A 26,611-nucleotide genomic window follows, 5' to 3' on the forward strand; every position below is an offset into this window, starting at 1 on the left:
AAATGGAATGTGAATGAATTGCACAGTATGCTCGTGCAAGAGGAGATAAGGCTTAAGAATTAAGGAACTCATTATGTTCATCTCGTAAGTCATCAATGAGATGGAAAGAAATATAAGAAAAGATCTGGGAAGGTATTAAGCAAGGACCACCAAAAATAAATGAGTCTTCTGCCCAAATCCACAATAAGGAACAAAAGAAAGATACGTGTCATTTCTGTCGCAAACCTGGACACCATAAAAAGGACTGCCTGAAATGTAAGGCATGGTTCGAAAGTAAAGGTAAGATTATTTCTTATGTATGTTTCGAATCTAATTTGGCAGAAGTTCCTTATAATACTTGGTGGATTGATTCCGGATGTACCACTCATGTTACTAATACGATGCAGGGATTCCTTTCAACCCAAACCATAAATCCAAGTGAAAAGTTTGTCCTCATGAGAAATCGAGTCAAAGCTCCAGTTGAAGCCATTGGAACTTATCGTTTGATTTTAGATACTGGATATTATTTAGATTTATTTCAGACTCTTTACATACCTTCTATTTTTTGTAATTTAGTTTCCTTATCGAAACTTGATTCTGTTGAATATTTTTTTGATGGTGGAAATGGATGTTTAAATTTGTTTAAACAAAATCATCTTATTGGTTTTGCTATTCTTTGTGATGGTTTATATAAATTAAAGTTTGATAACCTCTTTGTCGAGACTCTTTTGACCTTACATCATAATATTGGTACTAAACATGATTTAATGAATGAACGATCTGCTAACTTGTGGCATAAACGTGTGGGTCACATATCCAAGGAAAGGATAGAAAGATTAGTAAAAAATGAAATCCTTCCTAACTTGGATTTTAGTGATCTTGAAACTTGTGTAAACTGTATTGAGGGTAAACAAACCAAACACACAAAGAAATGAGCCACAAGAAGCACATAGCTTCTTGAGATAATACATACCGATTTATGTGGGCCTTTTGATGTTCCATCATTTGGTGGGGAAAAATATTTTATCACCTTTATCGATGTTTTTTAACGTTATGGCTATGTCTATCTACTACACGAAAAGTCTCAAGCTGTAAATGGTTTAGAGATTTTTGTTAATGAAGTTGAACGGCAATTAGACAGAAAGGTGAAAATTATTAGATCTGATAGAGGTGGTGAATATTATGGAAAATATGATGAAACTGGACAACATCCTGGTCCATTTGCTAAATTTCTTGAAAGACATGGCATATGTTCTCAATACACTATGACAAGCACACCACAACAAAATGGTGAGGCTGAAAGGTGTAATCGTACTCTAATAGAAATGGTTAAGTGTATGTTAAGCAATTTTTCTTTACCCATATCTTTGTGGATGTTTGCATTAAAGACTACTATGTATGTGCAAAATAGGGTTCCTAGTAAGGCAGTTCCAAAGACTCCTTTTGAACTGTGGACGGGAAGAAAACCCAATTTAAGGCACCTGCATATTTGGGGTTGCTCGGCAGAAGCAAGAATTTATAATCCACACGAAAAGAAACTGGACTCAAGAATAATCAGTGGATTTTTCATAGATTATCCAGAAAAATCAAAAGGGTATAGATTTTATTGTCCTAACCACAGTACTAGAATTGTTGAAACTGGAAATGCTAGATTCATTGAGAATGGTGAAGTTAGTGGGAGTTTTGAACCACGAAATGTGGAAATACAAGAAGTTAGAGTTCAAGTTTCTCTATCCTTAACTTCTTCTAATGTTGTTGTTCCTCAAATTGTTGAACGACGTGACAATTTACCCGAACAACAAATAAACGATCAAACACCTCACAATGAAGTTGCCACTAATGAACCTGCATTAAATGAACCACAAGATATAGCATTAAGAAGGTCACAAAGACAACGTAGACTTGCTATTTCTGATAATTATGTGGTTTACTTGCAAGAGTCTGAATTTGAATTGGAAATTGTTGATGATGATCCAGTTTCATTTTCACAGGCCATTGAGAGCGCTAATTCTGATAAGTGGTTAGATGCTATGAAAGATGAGTTGAAATCTATGGAACATAATGAAATCTGAGATCTCGTTGAATTACCAGAATCATGTAAAAGAGTTGGGTGTAAATGGGTCTTTAAGACCAAGCGCGACTCTAATGGTAATATCGAATGACATAAAGCTAGGCTTGTTGCCAAAGGTTTTACTCAGAAAAGTGGCATTGATTATAAGCAGACATTTTCACTATTCTCTAAGAAAGACTCACTCAGAATTATAATGGCTTTAGTAGCTCATTATGACTTAGAACTACATTAAATAGATGTGAGAACCGCCTTTCTAAATGGAAATTTAGATGAAGAAGTTTATATGGATCAACCTAAAGGTTTTTCAGTTAAAGGAAAGGAACACATGGTTTGTAAGTTAAAGAAATCAATATATGGATTTAAACAGGCTTCCCGTCAATAATATCTTAAGTTCATCGATACCATTACTTCCTTTGAATTTAAGGAAAATGTCGTTGATCGATGTATATATCTAAATGTCAGTGGGAGCAAGTTTGCATTTCTGATTCTGTATGTTGATGATATCTTGCTAGCTACTAATGATTTTGGTCTATTATATGAGACTAAGAAATTTCTTTCTAAAAATTTTGAAATGAAAGACATGGGAGAGGCAACCTATGTGATTGGAATTGAAATATTCCGTAATAGGTCACAAGGATTGTTAGGGTTGTCTCAGAAAGCGTATATCAATAAAGTTTTAGAGAGATTTAATATGAAAAATTATTCAGCGAGTGTTGTTCCAATTCAGAAAGGAGACAAGTTTAGCCTTATGCAATGTCCTAAAAACGAATTGGAACGCAAACAAATGACAGGTATTCTTTATGCATCTCTTGTTGGGATATACTCAGACTTGCACCGGGCTAGACATCAGTTTTGCTGTCAGAACGCTGGGTAGGTATCAAAGTAACCCGGGACTTGATCATTGGAAAGCTACAAAGAAAGTATTGAGATACTTGCAAGGAACGAAAGATCACATGCTCACTTATAGGAGATCTGCTAACTTGGAGGTCATTGGATATTCAGATTCGGACTTTGCTGGATGTGTGGATACTAGAAAGTCCACATTTGGCTATTTGTTCCTCTTGACTGGAGGGACTATATCATGGAAAAGTGCGAAGCAGTCAATCATTGCTACATCCACTATGGAAGCCGAGTTGTGGCATGCTTTGAGGCCATAGTTCAAGGAAAGTAGCTGCGAAACTTTATTTCAGGACTTGGGATCGTCGACAATATAGCCAAGCCGCTGAAACTTTATTGTGATAATTCTACAGCAGTCTTTTTTTCAAAGAATGACAAGTACTCTAAAGATGCTAAACACATGGAATTGAAGTACTTTGCTGTTAAAGAAAAAGTTCAAAAATAAGAGGTGTCAATCGAGCATATTAGCACCAATCTTATGATTGCAGATCCATTAATGAAAGAATTGCCACCAAAGACATTCAATGAACATGTCGAAAGGATGGGCATTGTTGAAAATTATCATTGACATTATTATGCAATTTATGATGCTTATGTATTGACATTTTGAGCTCATTTATGTATTGTTTTTGACAAAATATTATTCATGTCATAAATGTTGGTACATGTATGTGAATGGATTATGTGAATGCTGGCAGGGATAGTATTTTCGAAGACATTATTGTAATGCAATTATCAAACTTCTCATTATGTGTCATGTTGGGTAGGGACTAATACTGTAGTACATGGAAGGAATTATACTTATATGATGGTGTAAAACTGCCATGACTCTTATTAGTTTTTACTTAAGGATGATATATTAAGTTGCTAATGTATGATGGATTTTAGCTCATGGTATGCGCATTATGTTATATACCACATAACGAAGCAATATTACACGGGCCAAGTGGGGGAATGTAAAACCAATTATTTTGTGGCCCATGTAATATTAAAGAATTAATTAAAAGTGGTTAATATTATTAAAATCCTATTGGACCAATTGAACAGTGGCAATTTTATAATTGTCTGCTTTGATGGAAAGCGGAGAGTTTTATGGCTCATAGGAGACTGTCTTTCTCTGCCTATAAATATGAATGAAACCCATTAATTAATTCATTCAATCACAGAGAAGAAAAGTGAGAGAATAGTTTTTCTAATTTAATAGTTTTTTATTTTACAGATCTAAAATTCTCAATTACTGCCATGGATCAAGATATGTTTCTTGATTTTATAAGTGAAAATCATGAATTTTAAAGATCTTGGCATTAGAGTTTCATTTCTTACATATTTCTTCTCCTCAAGCATTGATTTTTTCTAATAATCAGGCTGCAATCCATATTGCAACAAATCCTATCTCCTACGAACAAACGAAGCATATCGAAATCAATTGTCATTTTATTCGAGGTAAGATCAATGATGGTTTCATCAAGCTTTTACCTGTTCAAACTCTAACATCAAGTGGCTGACATTTTTACAAAACTCTTACCTTCTTCTCCCCTTTACCCTATACTGTCCAAGATGATCATTTTTGATCTACATCGTCCATCTTGAAAGGGAGTATCAGAGCTCAAATTGGCGCCAAGATCAGTTGGTAGTTAGTCCAACTGTATAGTCAGTTTGTTTGTTTATTTGTACCACTATAGTTCATTGTTTGTTAGTAGTGTGTTAGCTCTATCGTACTGTATTTATAGTCTACCGTGATGTACTTTTCATTTGAATTGAATGAGAAATTCCCTCTTCATTTTTCACACCTTTTTCTCTCAATACCCAACACCCAACCAATAAATATTTGAAATAGAGACTAAGAGCTGGTTTGGATTGAAATTCAAAACCCACCAGCTTTATATGAATCAATAGTGCCTTTGAAAACTGATCAGTGTGTTTTTGCACACTTATTTAGATCACAAATATGACTTAATTACAAGCAAAATGTTTAAATTGTGACTTAATCTCGTTGAATTCATGAAATGTAGGTGTTTCTATGGAAATTGTGGAATTTGGAAGAAAAAAGCCGAAAAAGAACTAAAATGGAGCAAAGTGATAGTTTAAGGACCAAAGTGAAATTATGCAAAAGATGGTCCGAAGGACAAATCAAGGAAGTGAATGAGCTAAGTACCAATTTGGTGATATTATGAGATGATGGAAATATAAGAAACAAGCAAAAAGGAAAAAAATGAATCAAACTGAAAGTTCGGGGATCAAGTTGCAAATAATCCATAGATGAGACGGAAAATGGAATGAAGATTCAAGAGCGTTAGAGGTCAATCGGACGAGGAAAGGAGTCAAAGAGGTGAAATATGGTCGAAATATTATCAAGTATCAACTTTCAGGCAAAAAAGCTATGCTCATGATTTTTAGTCTCTACTTGAGATCCATTTTTAGCATAGTAAAAATTAGAATTTGAGAAAACCTATTTCTATCAAAAGTGTAGATCTTTTAGTTTTCATTTTTAATCACTTCAATCGAAAATCAGGAGAGAAAGTTATAATCAAAATACTAAAAGCTGTCTAGCAAAAAGAATGACATAACCATGCGGTCGCATGGTAGAAACTCCTATGCGGTCACATAAAGGCATCCCAAGAAATTATTCTCAAATCTTTTTTACTCTATGCTATCGCATAGAAATGTACTATTTGGTCGCATAGAGCAATTCGGAGGCCGAATCTGCAGTTTCCTTATTTCGTCGAAACTCTTATGGAAACAAAATTTTTAGGGTCCTCTATAAACAAAAACTCGACCAGAACGAAGGGGATGCTGTTTTAGAAGAAAAAGAGAGATTTTAAAGGAGAAAACAAAGAGAGAACAAGAAGAAAACATCGCGCCAATTGAAGAATGGATTGAAACTTGATTCGGGTGATGACGTTTCTTCAACTATTTTTGTATTTTCTTCTTTTTAGCATGTTAGGCTAGATTTTTCATGTGCTAGGAGATCGATGTACCATGTAATTTGATCTTTAATATTCTAGTTTTGCAATTTGACATTAAGACATATTTCTATTGTTTTGAATAATTTATATGCAATTATTGTTTCTACAATTAAGGGCCCGTAATTGTGTGAGTTTGGGTGATTTATTTTTGCATTCGAGAGAATTGGAATAGGTTCGACATAATATAAATCATCGTAGGGTCTGATAGGGGATAGAAATATACCGTTATGCCCTACGTGAATCTTTAAGTGCTCATAAAACCGTATGCATTTTTACATATGCACTTGTCATAGAAATATAGGCTGGTGTTATGTAGAAATAGGTTTGATACATCTCGAGAGAGAGTATTGGATAGACTTAGGAACATTGATTCGTCACAATTGAAGTGTGTTGTCACATTGTGAAACTAGGGTTTTAAAGTGATAATTGCATGGGAAATCGTGATCCTAGTGTGTTTAATTTCTATTGATTACAACAAACGTGCGTTCTCAATATTTGATTTCATTCTAGAGTGTTAAAAAATATTGTTTTGCATATTTAATTTAAGTCAATCATAAAAATTGCATAATTAGGATTTTCTTTCCAAAATTAGGGTTTTAATTAGGTTCACATTCACTTTAGTAATTTATTTTCGGTTAAGGCGACGATAGGTAAAATTGAACTTATCAATTTCTGTGGGACGATATTCGGACTCATTTAATCCACTTTATTACTTGTTAACGAACCGTACACTTGCGGTAGTTTTAAATCGAAAGAAATGATTTCGTGAACAAAAACCTACAACCATTATTGCGAAAGTATATAGCCAATATTCACTACCATTGAGTAAAAAATGCCCTCTTCGACCTTTATCAAGCTGCCACCTATGAATCCACAAGGGATCCCTACGCTGTCCTTTTCTCTTCAAGAAACAATCTCCAAGGATTTTCAATTACCATTAGATTTGGCGAAAATAGGTCTAAGAAACGAAGTCAGTTTGAGGATGAGAGAAGGAAAAAGCTTCAAAGGGGTAAACTAGGGAAAGAGGAAGAAGGTGTCAGCTTTGAAGTTTCTGGAATGACGTTAGATCGAAGGTTTTCACTTTTTACTGGGAGATTTTTTTATTTGACCTATCATTATTCCTTTTTATGGAAATCTCTATATTGTCCTTAATGAAATGATTCTTTTTATATTGCAATATATGTCCTAATCTCTTAATCATTTTATCTTTTATTTACTCTATTTTGGATATTTGAATATAAAATAATTCTATGATCAAATAAATAAGAATAATCTGCAACATACATATCATATTTTCTTAATAAAATACCATATTCTTCAAATGGTAAATTTATATTTTTTAATTGAGATATAATATTCTTTATTTCTTCTAACATTCTTTCTAATAAATTATCTAATCTTTCAATTATATATCCTGACATTTATCAAAATAATCATGCAATTGTCCCTGCGATTCTTTTAAGATCTTAAAAAGATTCATTCTAATTTTAAAAAAAAAATTTAATAGTTTTACCTTAAGTTTGATCTAAACCTGTATTCTTAGAATCGAGTGACCTTTGAGCTCTGAATTTGTAAACTGCTTCCTTCAACGGCCTCCTGCCTTCATGGAATTGTTACTATTTCAGCTACTTGCTCGCACTATATCAACTTCTAAAGAATAATATTCTAAACTTCTGTTAAAGAAAACTCTCTTTTTGCTAAAATAAGAAGGAAACTTTCTATTAGATCTTTCAAGAAATCTATGGGAAAAAAATTTAGAAATTCATATTGATATCAAAATATTGGAATTTTATTTCTTTCAGAATTGATACAAGACTTATATTTGGTACAAAGGGATTTCTAGAAAAATTGGTTTTTCAAATTGAGAATGGGCTATTGCTTACAACTTGAGAATTCAAGATAAGATCAGATGATCTTCTTCTATGGTAATGTCTCTATTTATACAAATTTATGAGACTATATTACATCATTGATTATATCAGTAAAGGCACTCTTGCCTCTCTATTTTCTTCCTTGGGCTTATATCTTCACATGTTGGTTCAACTTTTCTATACAAAGAGTATATTTTTCTATTATTACTCTTTATCTTCAATGTCTTCACATGTAATATTATTATCCTTCATATACCTTTGTCAAAAGGTGCTTTGTTTTCTTCTTTCATTTCTTCACATGCAGTTGGGGCACTCCCTTAGGTGGCAGGATTCTTTTATAGTGGTAGGACATCTTGAAAATTGATGTATATCAAATCTTGTAATATAGTCATTTAAAATTTCTAATTTTGCATATCCTCCATTGGATACCAACATCCAATTTTTATATTGGCACAGGCACGAGAATTTTTTATCAAACAAATTTTTGGCAATGTTATAGATGGCTTTAATTCCAAGTACTCTTCTATGTCTAATCCATGATTTTGTCACTGTTGGAACTTTTCTATTATTCTCTGTAACATTAATTTGAAAATTGGCCGCAACATATCCAATTGAGATTATGTGTTCAACTGGATAGTAAACAACTCCATCATATTCTGGGCTGATTGAATAGAATTTTAAAAATATCTTCCTTCCCTTGGCAAATCTGGATACTTCAATGAATATGTCATCAAATTTTGAAATTTCAATAAAATCTTTTCCTGGATAAATCAAATCCATAAATCCATAGTCTGTCATGATTTTTATAAATGAAGGGTCATCTCCTTCCATGGCTGTTATTTTGAGGTAAACATTATTTCCCAGAGAAATGAAATATAAATCACTTATTTTTATTTCATAAGCGATTTTGACTATTTCGACATATTTTTCTTCGTTTGGATTTGAAGGGATTTTATCTTCTTGGTCTATGATGCTGATTGTTTTGATAACTCTTTTATCTCCATGTATCATAACTTTCTTGGTTGATGAAACAGAAATGGAATCTCCTTTATTATCAGTCGATATGTTGTCACGTCTGGGTCCACTGCTACTTCCAGCTGCCTTTGTTTGGTATTGATTTGGAAAACTCATTTATGAGCTCTTTGATATATCTGTTTCAAACAGTATATTTTTTAGTTGTGCTGCAATAGCATCAACTTGATTTTTGAGTTCTATAGCATATTTATGATACTCAGTAGTGATATTCAACAATATTTTCATATTTGAGTTGAACATCTCTGAAATTTGGGTTGTTCCAAAACTTATATTTTCATATTCTTCTTTAAGAAAAATTTTTCTTTCTTGTATATGTATAATAGATTGGTATAACTCCATAACTTTGGCTTTATCCATCAGCAAATTCTATGTTTCTGCTGAAAAAATCTGCAAGAAAATTATTAACTCCTTTATTATGGACTATATCAAAATTATAAAATGCTAAATAAGCTTGCCATCTATGAAGTCTTCTGTATTGTGGTTCTGAGGATAACTTATTCCTGACTAATCCTGCAACTTGAAAATTATCAGTTTCAACAATAAATTTCTTAGATAATAAAAACAATGAGAACTTTTTTATTCCTCTAATGATTGCTAGTAATTCTTTTTCATGAATAGTATAATTTATTTCTGTTTGGTTAAAGGTTCCACTTGAGTATCTATAAATTTCATTAAGACATGTTTTTAATATTGCTGCCCAATATTTATCTGAGGTATCAGTATTAACAATCAACTTATCTTTTTCATCGGGTAATCTTAATTTTGGTAAATTTTTGCATTCTTCTTTTAATGATTTAACTATTTCTGTATGTTCTTCATTCCATCCCTTAGTATTTATTTTTCTAAGTAAAACTTGGATTTTATATATTTTCTTAGAAAGATTTTCAATAAATCCTTCCGCATAATTTAAACATCTTAAACATTTTTGAATTTGTTCCTTGGATTCTAATTTATCTGAAAAACTTTCTATCTTTTTGAATATACGAGTCTGTAATTTTATCCCTCTTTTATCTATTGATAATCCAAGAAAATACATCTCTTGTTTTTCTATTATAGATTTCTTTTAGATAATACAATTCCTTCTTTTTTTACATTCATTAATAAATTGGATTAAATGATTTCTATGCTCTTATTTACTATTAGAACATATTAATGTATCATCAATATAAACTATTAGAAATTCATTAAACTTTTTAAATATATTATCCATCTTTCTTTGATATATTTGTGGTGCATTTTTCAAACCAAATGGCATAACTAACCATTCATATTTTTCTTGAGGTGTGCTAAATGCAATATACTGTATACTATTTTCTTTCATTTTTGCTTGCCAAAACCTAATCAAATTTAGAATAATATTGTTTTTCTCTTGTAAGATTTATTATTACTTCTTTATTTGGTAGAAAGTAACCATCAAATTTAGTATATTTGTTTAATTCTTTATAATGTGTAAACATTCTAACTTTTCCTCTAACTTATTCAGAGTGTTTCATAACCATAAATGTTGGACTACTATGAGATCCATTACTAGGTCTAATAAGTTTTTTTCTAATAATTCTTTTATCTAATTTTTAAATTCTTGTGTATCTTCTATTGTATACATCATTGGTCTTACTCTTATTATAACATTTTCTGTTAATTCTATTTTGACTTTTGGGTGATGTGGTTTCCAAAATAATAATGAATTTTCTCCATAAACATTTTCTAATTGTTCGATGATTTTTCCTATATTCATTTCTATTTCTGTTTTTAGAACTTTTTTATATAATATTCTTTTATTTTTTATTTCATTATTAAGAATTGGTTTTTTCTCTCATTTATCACCACACTAGATTAGTTGAACTCTATAAGGTTTAAATTCTCTAGAAATTTTTAATAAGTTGCCACAAGGTATTTGTAACATTATCATATAATTATTTTGTTTATATTATTGAAATTGTTGTATGAAATCATTTCCTAATAATATATCACATTCTAATTTATTATATTTATAAATTTTATTTATTGTTACTTGTTTACTTCCAAGAATTATATTAACTTTATCAGCACTATTAATTATTTGAGTACTTTTTTCTGTAACACCAGTTATTTTTATATTACTATTATTATTCCATGATTTTATTTAAAAACTTTTAAATATTGTTATTTCACTTCCTGTATCTATTAAAGCGTAAGTTGTTATATTTGTTTCTACAATAGTAATTTGTATATAAACGGCTAATGGAAAACTTATCTGATTATTCATCTAATTCTTTTTACATAATGTAGTTTGTCCATTATGAATAATATATAATCATTCTCTTTTTATACTTTAATCTTCTAATCCGTTTAGAGAACTCATTCCTAAAAGTATATGAGGGTTTATATCCATACTTCTATCTATGTAACATGGTACTAAAAGATCTATTCCTCCTATTTTTATTGGTACCTTAACTTCTAAATATATTATATGTACTTGTCCATCAAATTTTTACATACTTATATGGTTAAGTTTTATGAGTTATTAGTCCTTTGTTTCTAATCGAAACTATATGACATTCACTAGTTCCTATATCTATTAATATATTTGGTTCATTTATATTTTCTCTTCCATTATAATATTCTCCTTCTATTTTCATGTTTCCAACATTCCTATACAATTTTACTTCTTTTATTTTGTTGATTTCTTCTAACTGATTTTTATTAAGTATTTTAAAATTTTTTGATCTTTTAATTAATTTTTCATCCTTAAATGTTATGTTATTAGAACATTCTCTTTCATTTAATTCTGTTATTTCAGGTTTATTTTTTTCTATACTAAATTCATATTTTTCTGGAATTAAACTTATTTGTTTATTTGGTTCTATTATATTACTAATATCTTTATATTCTTTATAAACTTCAATTTATGGTTTATTGGAATAAATATTTTCATAATTAGAATTGGTAAATGTGTATAAAGATCTATATTCTATAGTCATAATTTGATCACTTGATTGCATAATATCATCTCTATGAAGCTTGAAATGTAGTCCTAAAACTTCATTAAAATTTCTATCTTTTAATGATACACAAAATTTTAGATAACATGTAAATATAATTTTTTGATATGCTAAATTTCCTTCTATTGTTCCTAAATGACCATCTTTTAAGTTTATTATTCTTCCATTATGTAAAGTTATAGTTAAGAGTGAATCTATCCCTTTTCTAAATAGTTATTTAAACATTATTTGTATTCCTGCTAAATAGACATATTGGATTTTTTCACTTTATTTTTTATTAATCTTTGTTAATAGTTCATCAACTGTATTTTTTGCTAAAAGATTTAATTTATGTTACCCATAAGTTGTTCTTACATCTATGATTTTTTCTATTTTGTGATATTCATTTATTGCTATTATTTCTCTTTTCCAAATTCTATCAAAGACTTTCCATTTTCCTATTTTTAAGTCTAACGATAATTTTTACAATTTTCTAAACTTGTTATTATCAAAAATAACTTTTAATCCATATCCTTCTATTCCTTCATATTCTTGTATATTTATATTATTATTTTTTATTTCTTCAATCTCTTTATTCAAATCCTAATTCGTCCTCTTTTGTTTCACTTATATATACTTCTTGGTCATAGTATTCTTCAATATCTGATATTTCACTTTATTCATATTTTATTTCTAAGTATTCTTTTTGTAATACTCTAACTTTATTTTTGTTACAATCAGGGCTTATATGACACATTTCTCCACAATTCCAACATTTACATTGACTTTTATTTTTATTTTTATTCTTTTGTTGATTATATGAGTTATTTTTTCTTTTGTAATACCTTCTTCTAGGTTTTATATTTTTTTTATTAAAATTTCTAATTTTTTAAAACTTTTTATTCTTATATTTTCTTTTATTAATTCTTTTTTCAGGATTACATTTCCATTGTACAGGGATTTCCATATCTTCACAACATATTTTAGTTAATTTTCCTGATTTTTTCATTAATTGTCTTTGTTGACATATATATACAAGTCTTTCGAATAAAAATTTTATTCTTGAACCTAAAGTTCTAGGTATTCTAGTATTATCTCTAACATATTTTTCAAATTCTATTTTAAAATATATTTTTCATGAACCTGGTAACTTATTATAATAGATGTCTTGGTATACTTCTTGATTTTCATTACTACAAAATTGAACATAATAGTAATTTTTAAATTCACAAGTATATTCTTTAATTTTTCACATATCACATATTGTTAAGTTTATTAATTTTATTCTAGCATTATCTTTTTCTCTTATTTATTCTTCTTCAACATTTTTTATCCAATTTTCTCCTAGAAATTCATCTGAAATAAATTTCACTAATTTTTCTATACCTTGTCTATCTGATTTGATTATTTCTGTTTGTACATTTCTTTTTATTAATGTTTTTGTATCATTGCTTATTCCTTCCTACCAATTTCTAACATCTCCTTCAAATGATGCTATTAAGAAATCTATTCTTCTTTCAGTATTTTTCCATGTGTCATCTTTGTTATATAAAAAGAATAATATCATCGAATCTGTCTAAGTTAATAAGGCTTTTTTGGTATCTATTTTACAATTTAAATATAGCTTTGTTCCTCCATGACTAATTGGTTTATCATAACTATTATTTAATTCAAACCCATTTTTATATTTATTTCCTTTAGGTGGTTGTCAATATCTTACTTTATCATAGAATTGTCTATATGGTTTATTATATATAAGTGCATATCTTTCATCTGTGTCATGTAATTCTTGTTTAGAGGTTCCTGCTGGATTAGGTCCTCCTCCAATATTCATTAAAACTTGGTATTCAGTTATATCAGTTAAACTTAATTGATCAAAATTTTCTATTAGCAAATCTAATTCTTCACCCATCTTCTTTTTCTTATACTTTTAATTTTCCTAATGATTTTTCTCTAGATTCTTCTTCCTCTTCTAGTATTTTTTGTAATATATTCTTTCTGAATTCATCATCCATACTCCCTATTTCTATTACTATATTTTCTTTTTCTATATATTTCTTTCCTATTCGAATAATTTCTTTTTCTATAAATTTTTTTATCTATTTTTTTTATCTTTATTCTTATTATTTTCTTTTAATTCTCTAATCTCAATTTTTAATATATTTATATAATTTCTTGTTTCTTTTACTTCATTTCTCAAATCTTGTACATCATTTATTAACATTTTTATAAATGATTTTAATTCTTTCATATATTCACTTATTGATATTTTAATTTTTTCTTATTTCTAACTCATAAGTTAATTTGCATCTTTTATCTTCTTTTTTATCTATTATTTTTCCAAATCTTCTTTCAGCTATATCTGGATCTACCAATTTTTCTTTTACTATAGTAAAATATTTGCTCTCAAGTCTTAGTCTTTCACATTTTAATTTTGTTAATTGTCTATTATTTGGTATTTTCATTCCTTCTGGTATTAACATTATATTTCTTATTTCTTTTTGTATTTTTATCCATTTTTAAAAATAATTTATTCAATTTTGTATGTGTATTATCAATTATACTCATATTTTTCTTTATAATATAAATTATTTTCTTTATCTTCATATATATTAATAATTTTTTCATATGTATAAATAGCTTTTATTTTTTCTATTATTAATTTTTCTAATATTTGTTCCTTTATTTCTTTAGGAAGTTATTTAATTATTGTCAAAGTTATTATTTTTAATTTATTATGAATATGTTTTAAAAATATATAATTACCTTTTTCTTCTTCAAAACACCAATAATTGTCTATTTTTCTTATTTTAATTTCCATGATATCTATGACTCTGATACCAATATGGGGGGAGGGGGGGGGGCTACTTAGAGCGAGCAAAAATCAATTAAATCAAATAAAAATATTAATCAAATAAATCAAATAAAAATTATCAAATTTCAACCAATATTAAATTTTAAGGACTAAAATAGAAAATTTCTATATTATGATGCCTTGTTATGTAATATCCAAATGGAGGGCATTTTTGGTATGTAAATTGCCTAAGGGTCATTTTGGAAAAGTAACCCCTTTGAAAATGTTATTTCCATATATTTCCTTTTTACTTCACATTGGGTCGCTTTGGATGGGCTGGAACCACAAATCAACCCCAACCCACATAAACTTTGATATGAGTGTACCCGACCCAACCTGAAATTTTTATTAAACCGGCTCGACTCAGGATTGGTCGGGTTACTGATTTATGTGCCTAGCCGGCCAGCCCTACCCCTACCCCTATCCCTATCCCTTATTAAAAATCTAATGCATTCGATAATTATACAAATTTTATAAATCAGTGAATACCATTATAATGGGAAAGATAGTAGAAAACTTATAATATATAGAAATAAAAACATATAGATGCAAATTATGTACGTGTAAAATATATTTCCATAATAGTCAAGTGACAATTATTGCACATGGTAGGTTATGATTGATAGAATAAGTCAATGAAGATGAATATAACAAGTCAGAAATAATATAATAAAATATTAAATTTTGAATAGAATATAATTATATCTAGTTAGACAACACAATGTTTGATGTAATAATATTGTACCAATATAATGTTTGGTATTACAATTTTTGAATAAGAATAATAGTATACTTGTTCGAATACATTGCAATAAACTCACCTTATAAATGTGACAATGTCATGCCCTCTATAGAGTTGTGGATGGATTAGGTGTCCGAAATTTTCCAAACTCAAGTTACCTTTTTATTTCTTGATACAATTGCACATATTTAGCACTTGGTATTGAACAGAACTTAATAATATTATGGATAAAATTCTAACTTTTTTTCCTTTTCAGAATCTTAAGAGTCATTGTAAATTTAGGTGTCTCGAATAGATATTTTAATAGACTCTCTTAAAATTCACTAAATTTATGTGTCATCAACTGAGATTTTAAATAGATTTCAGAATAATTCAATGAAATCCATTAAAATCTAGGTATTTGTAGATTTATAAAAATTTAATTAACAAAGGAATTGATTGATTTCGTGCTTAAAAATACACTTGCCAATCTCATTTGAAATTTTATCATACTTAAAGACATTCTTATAGATTATGTGAAAAACTATTGAAATTTACAAAATTCATTAGTATTTGCAATCTTTTAACAATTTATTAAATTTCTAGTTGAGGACACTCATCTTCTACATTGAACATTTCACACATTAATTACAAGCAAACCAAAATCTTTGATGATTTCATGGATTGTTATCTTGATAATAACGAAAGTTGAAACAAATTTTATTTAGGTGACTATGCTTCTAATAAACAAACACGACAAATTCACCATTGGTATCTAATACATTAGATGAATTGCTATCTAAATGTCAACTTTTCTTAAAATAAAAATAAATTCACATTCACATTCACATTAATTTTCTCCGTTTGACCTAAAGTATGTTTGATTACAATCATGAAATTTATATGTAAAGAAAATAAATTCTAAGCAATTAAAATACCTGGAACTTATTTGCATGAAAATTGTCAATTAAATTTGTTTGATTGATTAAATTTCTAATCTAGAAAAATGTTATACTTGTCTATTTTCTATTGGTGTGTAGATGAGAGAGAGAGAGAGAGAGAGAGAGAGAGAAAATTACCTGAAAAATAAAAATCTTTGCGTGGAACTTATTTACATGAAAATTGACAATTAAATGTGTTTGATTGATCAAATTTCTAATCTAAAAAAATGTTATACTTATCTATTTTCTATATCTATTAAACACCACAAATATAGAATTTTGGATAAAAAAAATGATATTTTTCGTGAAAAATATCGGTAATCAAACGCCTCCTAAATTTCATTATTAAAATAGTATAACACGATAAATAAACATTCATATTTTTACCACAGATAGAAAAAGCATTGAAAGTACCCCCAGGGCATATCTCCCAATGGCAAAGGGGAGGGCGGATAGGGCTCAGCGTGACAGTGTGCAGAGTTCGATTCCCCGTAAGGTGGAATTGGCTTTGTTGCAAGCGGGAATTACCATATGGGTTAACAGCCTTGGCCTATTCATGTGCTCTCCACCCTGACTCCCGGGAGGCACATCCTGCGATTTACCTCCTCCACGATGGCTTAAGACAGGATCGGTGGGGGCCCTTAAGGTTGGGGTTAAACCTTTTTTTTGAAAAAGCATTGAAAGTTGTTTGTCCTCAATCAATTCATCAAAAAGCAACGAAATTAACGGAAGAATCCCAACGGTAAAGAGGAAAATGACGTCAAGTTTCCAGCTGGCAGATGGCAATATCGTTATTTAACATAAACAGCGTGTTATTTTCGTAAACTGATTCGCTTTCCAGCATGGCCTGTTTGTTTCTTCCTTCTACTCCACGCCCATTGTCTACCCCTTTTCCTCTTCTCCATTGTTCCATAGTTGAAATTCAAGCAGTTTCTCTCAGTACAGATTTTCAGTAAAAGGGTGTACAGTATATACTATGAGAAGAAGAATCTACAGCCCACAAGAGTGAATATCGAAACATGTTTTGTTGTTTGGCCCCTCCTTTTTCTTTCAATTTATCTTTTTTTTACACTTCTCCAATTCGTTGTTTGATCGGCTGTAACCATACTTCCGCTCGCTTCTGCTCACGATAATTCAACAGAGGGATACGTATACATTCAGAAAATTTAGAGAATTAGAGGTTTATTTTTTTAGTTTTTTATTATTTGGGTTTCTATGATGCAGCAGAGTGGAGGGGCACCGAGTTTTGTGAGGAAGTTTTTAATAAAATTGTTTTTATTCTGTCTATTTGTTATCGCCGCCCGTTTTGCTTACGTCGTGACTCTTCGAGGGGAATTATGTGACCACGGAGATTTCTGTTTCTTCTCGTTGCCGGAAAATATCAATGTTGTGGTGGGCATCAGGAAACGGGCCAAACCCTCGTCGGTGATTATCTCCATCAATGGAAAGCCGGCGCCGGCTATGCCCAAGAAGATGCCGGAACTCTGGACTTCCGAGGGTTTCCAGAAGTCCGTTCGTTTCTATTCCTCAATCTTCCAAGATCTGATTTCTGAGGGCTTCTTGAGCCCTAGCTATAAGGTCCTTTGCGTTGAAACACAGACGGGTGCTGACGTTTTTGCGTTGAAAGAGATTGGGGCGGATGATTCGATAGGGATTTTCAAGAAAGCATTTAAGCCCTTAGTCATTTCAGGGCTGGGTTTTAAGCAGCCATTCAAGAATGATACTTTCGATTTTGTGTTTTCCGGTAGCCGTATGATTGAGAAGTCTTCGAAGTTGGTTGATTTTGCGAGGGAGATTTCCAGGACCCTGAAACCCGAAGGGTTTCTGGTGGTTCACACGGCCACGAAAGATGAGTACTGTCTCAATTCGTTTCTTGATTTGTTTCACTTTTGTAAATTGGTAAAACTTAGGGATATCGGTGGGATTGATTCCAAAATGCCAATTATTCGTGAAATTGTCATGAAAAAAGTGAGTGGTTACGGAGACATCAAACAAATTATTGGCCAAGAGATGGGAAATCAGAGTGTTGAATGCTCAGTTCCGGGGTATAAGCAAGAATTGATCCATAAAGCAGAGCCTCTAATTGAGGAAGAACCAAAGAAGCCTTGGATTACTTTGAAGAAGAATTTACAGAACATAAAGTACTTGCCATCAATGGCTGATATAAGTTTTAAACAGAGGTATGTGTATGTGGATATTGGAGCTAGAAGCTATGGGTCAAGCATTGTTAGTTGGTTTAAAAAGCAATATCCAAAACAAAACAAGACTTTTGAAATATATGCAATTGAGGCTGATAAGACATTCTATGACGACTATAAGTATAAGAAAGGGGTCACCTTGTTGCCCTATGCAGCATGGGTGAGGAATGAAACCCTGTTTTTCGAGATTAATAATCAAGACCCCAGTCATAAAAATGTGAAGAAAGGTAGAGGGATGGGGAGGATTCTACCGGTTCAGTCTTCAGGCAGTTCTAGTTCTTCTGGGGACGTGTATGAGATTCAGGGATTTGATTTTGCTGAATGGTTGAAGAAATCAGTGTCTGAGAGGGACTATGTGGTTATGAAGATGGATGTAGAAGGGACTGAATTTGATTTGATTCCCAGGTTGTTTGAAACTGGAGCAATATGTTTGATTGATGAAATTTTTCTTGAATGCCATTATAATAGGTGGCAGAAATGTTGCCCGGGGGAGAGAACGACTAAGTACCAGAGGACGTATGGGCAATGCTTGGACCTGTTTTCTTCTCTAAGAGAGAGTGGAGTCCTAGTGCATCAATGGTGGTGACTGGTAATAGCTATATAGGTATTCTGTTCCATTTGTTGTTTTTAAAGTTTCTTTTTTTGCTCACAAATCAAAACGTTGTAACTTTTTGTACCATCATTCATTGAATTCCTACCCTATGTATTTAAGATTAAAGTCATATTTGAATTTTATATGTTATTCTGCAGCTCAAAAAATCTTTTCGGGTCTGCAGAATTCAAGATTGTTTACTTTTAGAAATAGATAACCAAATTTTACTGAACTCTTTTGTAATATATTCAATTTTTCTCTGCTGAGTTTGGGAACAGTTCAAATTCTTCTTCTCAGGGTTAAAAAATAAAAAATAAAAAATAAAAATAAAAATAAATAATAATTCTTTATGTTCATTGAAAAATCTATTGCGCATATCAACTAGGGCTGGACAAAACTCCCGAACCGAACAGAACCGAACCCGACGGTTCTTCTCAAGTTAAATACCCGAACGGGTATTTGAATCAAGAATCGACGGGTATGGTTCGGTTCTCGATTCTAGGCCAAGACCCGAAGAACCGAATAAGAACCGAATCTCCGTAATTTTTTAAATTAATTTATTTTAAATAAGTAAAATTATTTTATTTTTTCTAAATAAATTTATTAACTAATTAATTTAGTTCAAACCACAAAATATGATTTTCCTATTTCTAATATTTAGTTCAAAATGGACTTAATCAAATTGACCTCAATTTTATCCAAATCTGTTATTATACTGTAGTGTCGTTTCTACCAGAGAAAATCGTTAGAACCGAATCGAACCGGACCATGTCTAGCCCTAATATCAACCAAGGGGTAGGGGTGACAGTAGGCCGGGCCGAGCCGGCTCGGCTCGTTAACCCACGAGCTCGGTTCAGGCTCGTGGCTCTTTTTCACGAGCTGAGCTCGTGCTCGGCTCGTTGCTTGTGGGCGAGCTCGGCTCGGCCCACGAGCTCGTGTACTCACAAGCCACGAGCTCGTGGGTCGGGCCGGGCCGAGTTCGCGAGCTCGTGAAATTTTTTTTTTCTTTCAAATTTTTCAATTTTTATTGATAAAATTTCAAAATTTTCCACCTTTTTGGACCAGCCGGCTCGTGAGCTCGGCCCACGAGCCGCTCGACGAGCCGAGCGGGCTCGAGCAGCCCACGAGCCGAGCTTTTGACGAGCCGAGCCGAATTTTGACGAGCTGAGCCGACGAGCCGCGAGCCGGCTCGGCCCATTTGACATCCCTACCAAGGGGCATTGCGAATTAGAAGAAAGTAAATCATTATGCAAACCTTAAACTGTTTGCTCGTATTGTATGTTGAAATTATAGTAGACTTCATTTTTGATAAATAAAGGAGAAAAGCTGAATAAAAGTTTTATAGCAAGAACCAAATCATAACTCTCCATAACTATCCTGAAGGAAGTAAATCGAAAAATCTGTATGCGTTGGAAGTACTGCTTGTGCCTAAAAATAAAGATTAAACAGAATCCATGTTGGATTGGCGTTGACGATTGAAGATACTGTTTTGACTGTTTCTTTGTAAAGTACCTCACATCTGCATAATCCATGTTCCATTTGTTGAGAATTAATTCTGTTTTGCTTTTCTAGTCAAACTCATTTATTGCCTTATTCTGAAATGCTAGAAGTTTGGAAATCGTTAAACTGCCGTCCGCTGTGAAATTTTACAAGAATATTTAGTCTCTTTGAAAGGAAAATTATTGTTACATTTAGATCTTCATTTTTAGCTTAAAACATCTGTTTGACTTGCTGTAGTGCCTCGACTCCTCATAATAAATTATCTAGCAGCTTCAAAGGGATGGAGATTGAAATAATTCAGCTGCAGTTTTATGATTGAATTATGTAAATTTCCTGACTCCTGCATCTTATTAACTTAATTCAGCCAGGCGCCTTTGTAAACTTTGCATTCCTTTCACCTCCAAGTTCTGAAACACTTTAATTCTTCTTGTTCAAATAAATACGCCCTATTTTCGGGTCATTATATAATGTTTTACATGACTTTATTTAAGGTGATGTAAATATGTTGAAACACTTCGTGGGCATAGATTGAAATAGCATATGTCAAATTCCCAGAAAGGCTCTTGATGAGTAACTTGATTGCTCTCTTGCAAAAGACCTTTGGTCCTTTGGTTTTCTGCGTACTACCAATCATTGGAAATCAATACATTTTATCCTATCTACTGAATTAATATTTCATTGCATTTGCCAAAAATGCAAGAAATTCTTGAAGTCGATTGGGCAATTTTTTTACATTACCCCCCCTGGTTTTGAATGCTTCAGGTATGCATGGAAATAGATCATGAATGTGACACAAAACAGTCTGTTTCGTAGTGGTGCAAAATTATATTCATTCATAGTGTTGAAATACTGCTTGCAGTGGCCATTTTGATCTTTGTACTCGTGGTAAATAAAAACCTGAACTTTCATATGTATAAAATGAACTGTATATTAGTCATCTTAACTGTTGACCAAGATGACGGTTTGATACATATTTTCCTCTCAACGGGCATTGCTTCAATAATTTTTTTGGGATAACATGCTTGCTTCTGTTTAGTATTGAACTTATAATATTTCGATAGTGACGCATATCGGACATAGAGTAAACTGATTCAATTGTAAGATGCAGATATGATATGTGGGTATAAATAAATTTTACAGCAGTTTATTCGTCCGGTATAGAATTAAAAAATTTGTACCACTTGTCAATCTAAGTGACGAAGATCTCACAAACTGGTGGGTTAACCCAGTTTCTGTTTCCTTAACTACAAGTGCCATCTAGTCCAGTTGTTGCTTCATTGATCAAGTTTGCTTTTTTCTTTTTGCGTTTATTGGTTTTTCGTGGTGCCATTTCCTGTATAATGATCTTATATGCTAGATTCCAGTTATTGACGTATACTTATATGGTTGAGGAATGAAAACTTGACCTTGTTAAATCCTTGTTCAGCTGTAAATTTTAGCTGCATCTTGTCTTTGGGTATTGATTCTGTTCATCACTTTCTGTCCTGCGGACAATCCATTATAAATAAATAAATATGGTCATTGTTTTGTGCACGAAACCTAATATTTTATTTAATTATGGGAACATTGGGTGGTGAAAATAAATATTTTGTTCTTCAATTGGTTTTTATTATTTGCAATTTAGGTGACGTTTTGATGGTCTTTTATGGGGGAATTCATTTGTAGAGATCTATTTCCATCACATATTGAGGGTTGAAGGAAAATTAAATAGCAGCTAAAGTTTTTAATCACCTCAAATAATAGGATTTGTACTTCTCCATTTTGATTTTCAAAAATCCAAACTAGACGTGTGAAGTAGGTTGTGTCAATCCAAACACATCTCCTTTTGGCAACCCGTGATAGGTAATGTGCCAAGCTTTGTCTTGTTAAGCTTGGCATGGCCTAAGTTGCACTGTTGAGCGCCTAAAAACGGATATGGTTCGTTCCGGTCAACCTATTATGCCCTGTTTGATGGTCATTATTTGGGAAAAAAAATTGTTTTGAATAGTGATTCTTAAAAGCATGTGTGGTTACAAAGTATGAAAAAGTTTAGGGTTTATACGTAGAATATTTTATTATGTGAACGTCTGATTGAAAATGAATGTAGAATAAAGAGTTTTCAAATAATGGTTGTCAAATAGGGGCTACGTCTACAGAGAAAGTGTGTCATCAAGTCGTGCCATTAGTCATTCACACTTGAACCCCAACCAACACACAAGAAATATAGGGATCATAAAAAAATGAATAATGATGTCTAGCACCAATTTAGGCGACACTTTATAGATTCAATTAAATGAGTCATGTGACTTTGCACTTTAATGAATCTATCATTTAATGTCACGTAATTGTCACCTAGACGAGTGCTTAACACTAGTGATAATAAATATCATTCCTCTAAAACAAATAGGAAGGCAATAAATGCGGTTAGAAAACAACCATAAATAGAAGAAATAAACATGTTCCTAGTCCGTGGCTCTCTCGTATGTAAATTCAAAAGTAAGGGCCAAAGAAATTACCCAAAAATAGGCAAAAAAAAAAAAGAGAGATAGAATAGAAAGAAGAGATAAAAAGGATTGAGATATAGAGGAGTAAATTTGAGGGCAGAATGTGTCATTGAATGGCCATTTTGTCAACCCTCTTCTTCTAACTTTTTGCATGCATTGATTGAAATTTTTACGTTTTGATCCAACCACAAATGATGTTTATTACAACAATTGATTACGACGTTGTTTTTAAATCTCTTAACGATTCTTGTTAATATTTTTTGTTCCAAAAGATTTCAGAAAGGCCTATTATTTTAATTTCTCCTCATTTTTCCTCTCGTGCACTTGCTGCCCTTGAGAATCTTGATTCTTCTTCCTTAATTCAGATTGGGACAGCAATATGGGACAATGTTGTTCATGTCATATTCAAAGTTATTATGTCGAGAATCGTGAAGAGGAAAGAGAGGTTGAACGTGAAGATATTATATTTAGAGGCCACGCTGGGGCGCATGTTAGGCTGCAAGGATCATCTAAATTTGTATCAATGTATGCTCAGCAAGGGAAAAAGGGGACCAACCAAGATGCCATGACTGTTTGGGAGGTATATTCATTTCTTTTTCGCCTTCGTTTCCTATAGTACATTTCTTAATTCTTAAAAAAGTTTTCAATAAATTTGTGGGATATTTCTTCTTGATTTCGTATTCCTGTATTTCATATCACAGAATTGATCTGCGTGCGTACGTGTTCTCTGTGAATGATACTTTGCATATTTGTTTCATGTTATATAACATTCTTTCTAACTTTTGACACCAAAATATCAGATAAATTCAGCTATTAATGCATTTTGTCGTTTATTAATAGTATTAATGTTGTTTTGTTCTATGGCCTTTTAACTAAAATGTTCTTTGCCAATTGTAATTTATTGTCTTCCTCTTAAATAGACATTTATAGCATATGATTGTGGTTTTAAAACTTTCTTCTGATATGACTGCTTGTTTCAGAACTTTTCGGGTGCGAAAGACACGTTCTTTTGTGCTGTGTTCGACGGACATGGTCCGTCCGGCCACAAGGTGGCACGATACATTCGCGATGTTTTGCCAGTGAAAATTTCAATGTTAAATAACAAGTCAAAGGCAAATGCTGAAGGGAAAATTGGCAATGATCATCCATTTTTGTCATCATGGAAAGATAAAATAATAAAGTCTTTCCAGGAAATGGATGAAGAACTTGAGGGTGATGCATCCATTGAAAGCTACTGCAGTGGTACAACCTCAGTGTCTATACTTAGACAGGTACAATTTGTAGTTAAATAAATTGGCATTGGAATAATCCCGTAATTTTCTTTACACAAGTAATTCTCCTTTTCATGATTTCATTGCAATGTTTCAGGGTGAACACCTTATAATTTCGAACTTAGGGGATTCTCGTGCTGTTCTATGCACTCGGGACGAGAAAGATCAACTTATTTCTGAACAGCTTACAGTTGATCTGAAGCCAAATCTTCCAAGTTAGTGTCCCTTTTTCCTTCTCTAATCATGGTGACAATCAAGAGTTTTCATTTTACTATTGGTTTCCTTATTCTAATTTTATACCATGTAAAACCAGGAGAAATGGAACGAATTAAAAGTTGTCAAGGCAGAGTTTTGGCAATGGATAAAGAACCAAACGTGTACAGAATATGGATGCCCGATGAAGATTGCCCTGGTCTTGCCATGGCAAGAGCTTTCGGAGATTTTTGCTTAAAAGATTTCGGCCTCATCTCAACCCCTGAAGTAACTTATAGAAAGCTGACACAAAGAGATGAATTTGTTGTCTTAGCAACTGATGGGGTAAGAACTCGTAGCACACACTATTCGGCAGTGAAAATGTAATGGCACGATGTGAGAAATATTTACTTCTTGTTCAGTCCAATCAATCTAATGGAATATATGTTCTTTTTTCCAGATATGGGATGTGTTATCAAACGATGAAGTAGTACGTATCGTGGCTTCGGTCAAGAAACGATCTCTAGCAGCTAAACTGTTGGTGGATCAAGCTGTTCGAGTCTGGAGATACAAGTATCCGTGTGCAAAGATTGATGATTGTGCTGTCGTATGCTTGTTCTTCAAACACCCGAGACCTTTGTTAACTAAGTCCATATCAGAAGTGGCTGAAATCAGTTTGAATCATACAGAACTCGGAACAAATGCAAGAACTGATGACGGTCTCGATACAGTTTTGAACTGTAATGTTGAAGAAAGCCCGGAAAATGATCCGAATGGTGGTGTTCATTTGGATTCTACAACGCACCGGCCTCGGAAAAGAAGAACAGTAAAGAAAATTGATCAGGTTGGAGACTGATAAGGGCTCAAGTGAATTGTTTGAAGCCTGTAAGCATTTGAAAAAACACAAGATGAAAATAGTATTAGTCTTAGTGAACCGTTCTTGAAAAAATACTTTATACAAAATTAATATCTTGATGATGAATGTAAAAAGAAGAAAAAATCCTTCAAAATAGAAAGAAATATATGTTTGATAACATGGAATATGCACAATCCATCATGGAGTGCAGCAATTTTACGTCTCTGAAAACTTAAAAATTTCATATTTCTCTTTGAATGTTTGAATTCTTGATATGCTTATTTAGGCACTAATCAACATGATTAAGAAAGGGAAGGAAAAAAAAATTATAAGTGTGTACAGTATTGTCTAGTACTGTAATCAACCGTGTCGGTCTTTGATTGTCCCTGGGACAAACTGGAGTTTGGTTGTGCCTGATAGTCCATACAAACATTTTTTCATAGTTTGGCATAATTTTCATTGTGAGTTAATTGTTCCAATGGTCACTCAACTTAGATCTATGTCTTTAATTGGTCATTGAAGTTTAAAATGTTTTCGATTGCTCACTGAACTTAGGTCCATGTTTCCAATTGTTCATTGAAATTTAAAATGTCGAATTTTTGCCACTAAATTTTGAAAAATATTGTACATTATTTACTGAACTATGAAAAAATATTGTACATTACTCATTGAACTTTGAAAAATACTGCACATTAATTACTATAAATTCGATATTTTTCAAAGTTCAATAGTTATGCTAATGAGTAACGTACGGCATATTTCGAAATTCAGTTGTCAAAACTCGACATTTTAAATTTCAATAAGCAATCTAAGACATGGACCTAAGTTCAGTGAGCAATCGAAGACATTGACCTAAGTTCAGTGACCAAAACTCGACATTTTAAATTTCAGTGACCAATCAAAAATATGGACCAAATTTCAGTAATTATTGGAACAATTAACTCTTTCATTGTTGCTAGCAGATTCTGCTGAGCTTTCTTCATTGGTTAAGAATTTTGAAACTCTCAGTGATCAAGTCCACACAGCCCATTATGAATGCATAATCATAACAGCATTATCCATAGCCCATTTCCTTGTTTAAGTAGCCCAATTAGAAAAGTCTGTTATCTGTATAAAGAGGTAATCTTTATTGAGAGATTCTTGAAAAATCTGCAAAAAGAGCAGAAATTTCACTGATTGGAACAACCAAACAAATGGTACCAATTTTTCTGAACGTTTAAGAAA

The 26,611-nt window shown here is 31.7% G+C and overlaps 2 protein-coding genes across 2 annotated transcripts; both read left to right on the top strand.

Annotated features, from left to right (window-relative positions):
• Positions 1-17,134: 17,134 nt before the first annotated feature.
• Positions 17,135-19,317, top strand: LOC111405950. Its single transcript, XM_023035082.1, has one exon. The coding sequence runs from the start codon at positions 17,511-17,513 to the stop codon at positions 19,077-19,079; it is 1,569 nt and encodes a 522-aa protein (XP_022890850.1). The 5' UTR covers positions 17,135-17,510; the 3' UTR covers positions 19,080-19,317.
• Positions 19,318-23,152: 3,835 nt separating this feature from the next.
• Positions 23,153-25,610, top strand: LOC111407005 (probable protein phosphatase 2C 65). The gene is made up of 5 exons (XM_023036346.1): positions 23,153-23,648; positions 24,049-24,339; positions 24,437-24,554; positions 24,653-24,876; positions 24,992-25,610. The coding sequence occupies exons 1-5, from the start codon at positions 23,448-23,450 to the stop codon at positions 25,385-25,387; spliced, it is 1,230 nt and encodes a 409-aa protein (XP_022892114.1). The 5' UTR covers positions 23,153-23,447; the 3' UTR covers positions 25,388-25,610.
• Positions 25,611-26,611: the final 1,001 nt, after the last annotated feature.

The sequence above is a fragment of the Olea europaea genome, chromosome 12 (assembly GCF_002742605.1).
Source record: "Olea europaea var. sylvestris chromosome 12, O_europaea_v1, whole genome shotgun sequence".
Classification (NCBI taxonomy): domain Eukaryota; kingdom Viridiplantae; phylum Streptophyta; class Magnoliopsida; order Lamiales; family Oleaceae; genus Olea; species Olea europaea.

Excerpts from the sequence above, each read along its gene's own strand:
- LOC111405950 (XM_023035082.1), top strand. The coding sequence starts at position 17,511 with ATGATGCAGCAGAGTGGAGGGGCACCGAGTTTTGTGAGGAAGTTTTTA.
- LOC111407005 (XM_023036346.1), top strand. The coding sequence starts at position 23,448 with ATGGGACAATGTTGTTCATGTCATATTCAAAGTTATTATGTCGAGAAT. Across the intron at positions 24,340-24,436 it reads CAGTGTCTATACTTAGACAG|GGTGAACACCTTATAATTTC; the intron begins GTACAATTTGTA and ends GCAATGTTTCAG. Across the intron at positions 24,555-24,652 it reads TCTGAAGCCAAATCTTCCAA|GAGAAATGGAACGAATTAAA; the intron begins GTTAGTGTCCCT and ends ATGTAAAACCAG.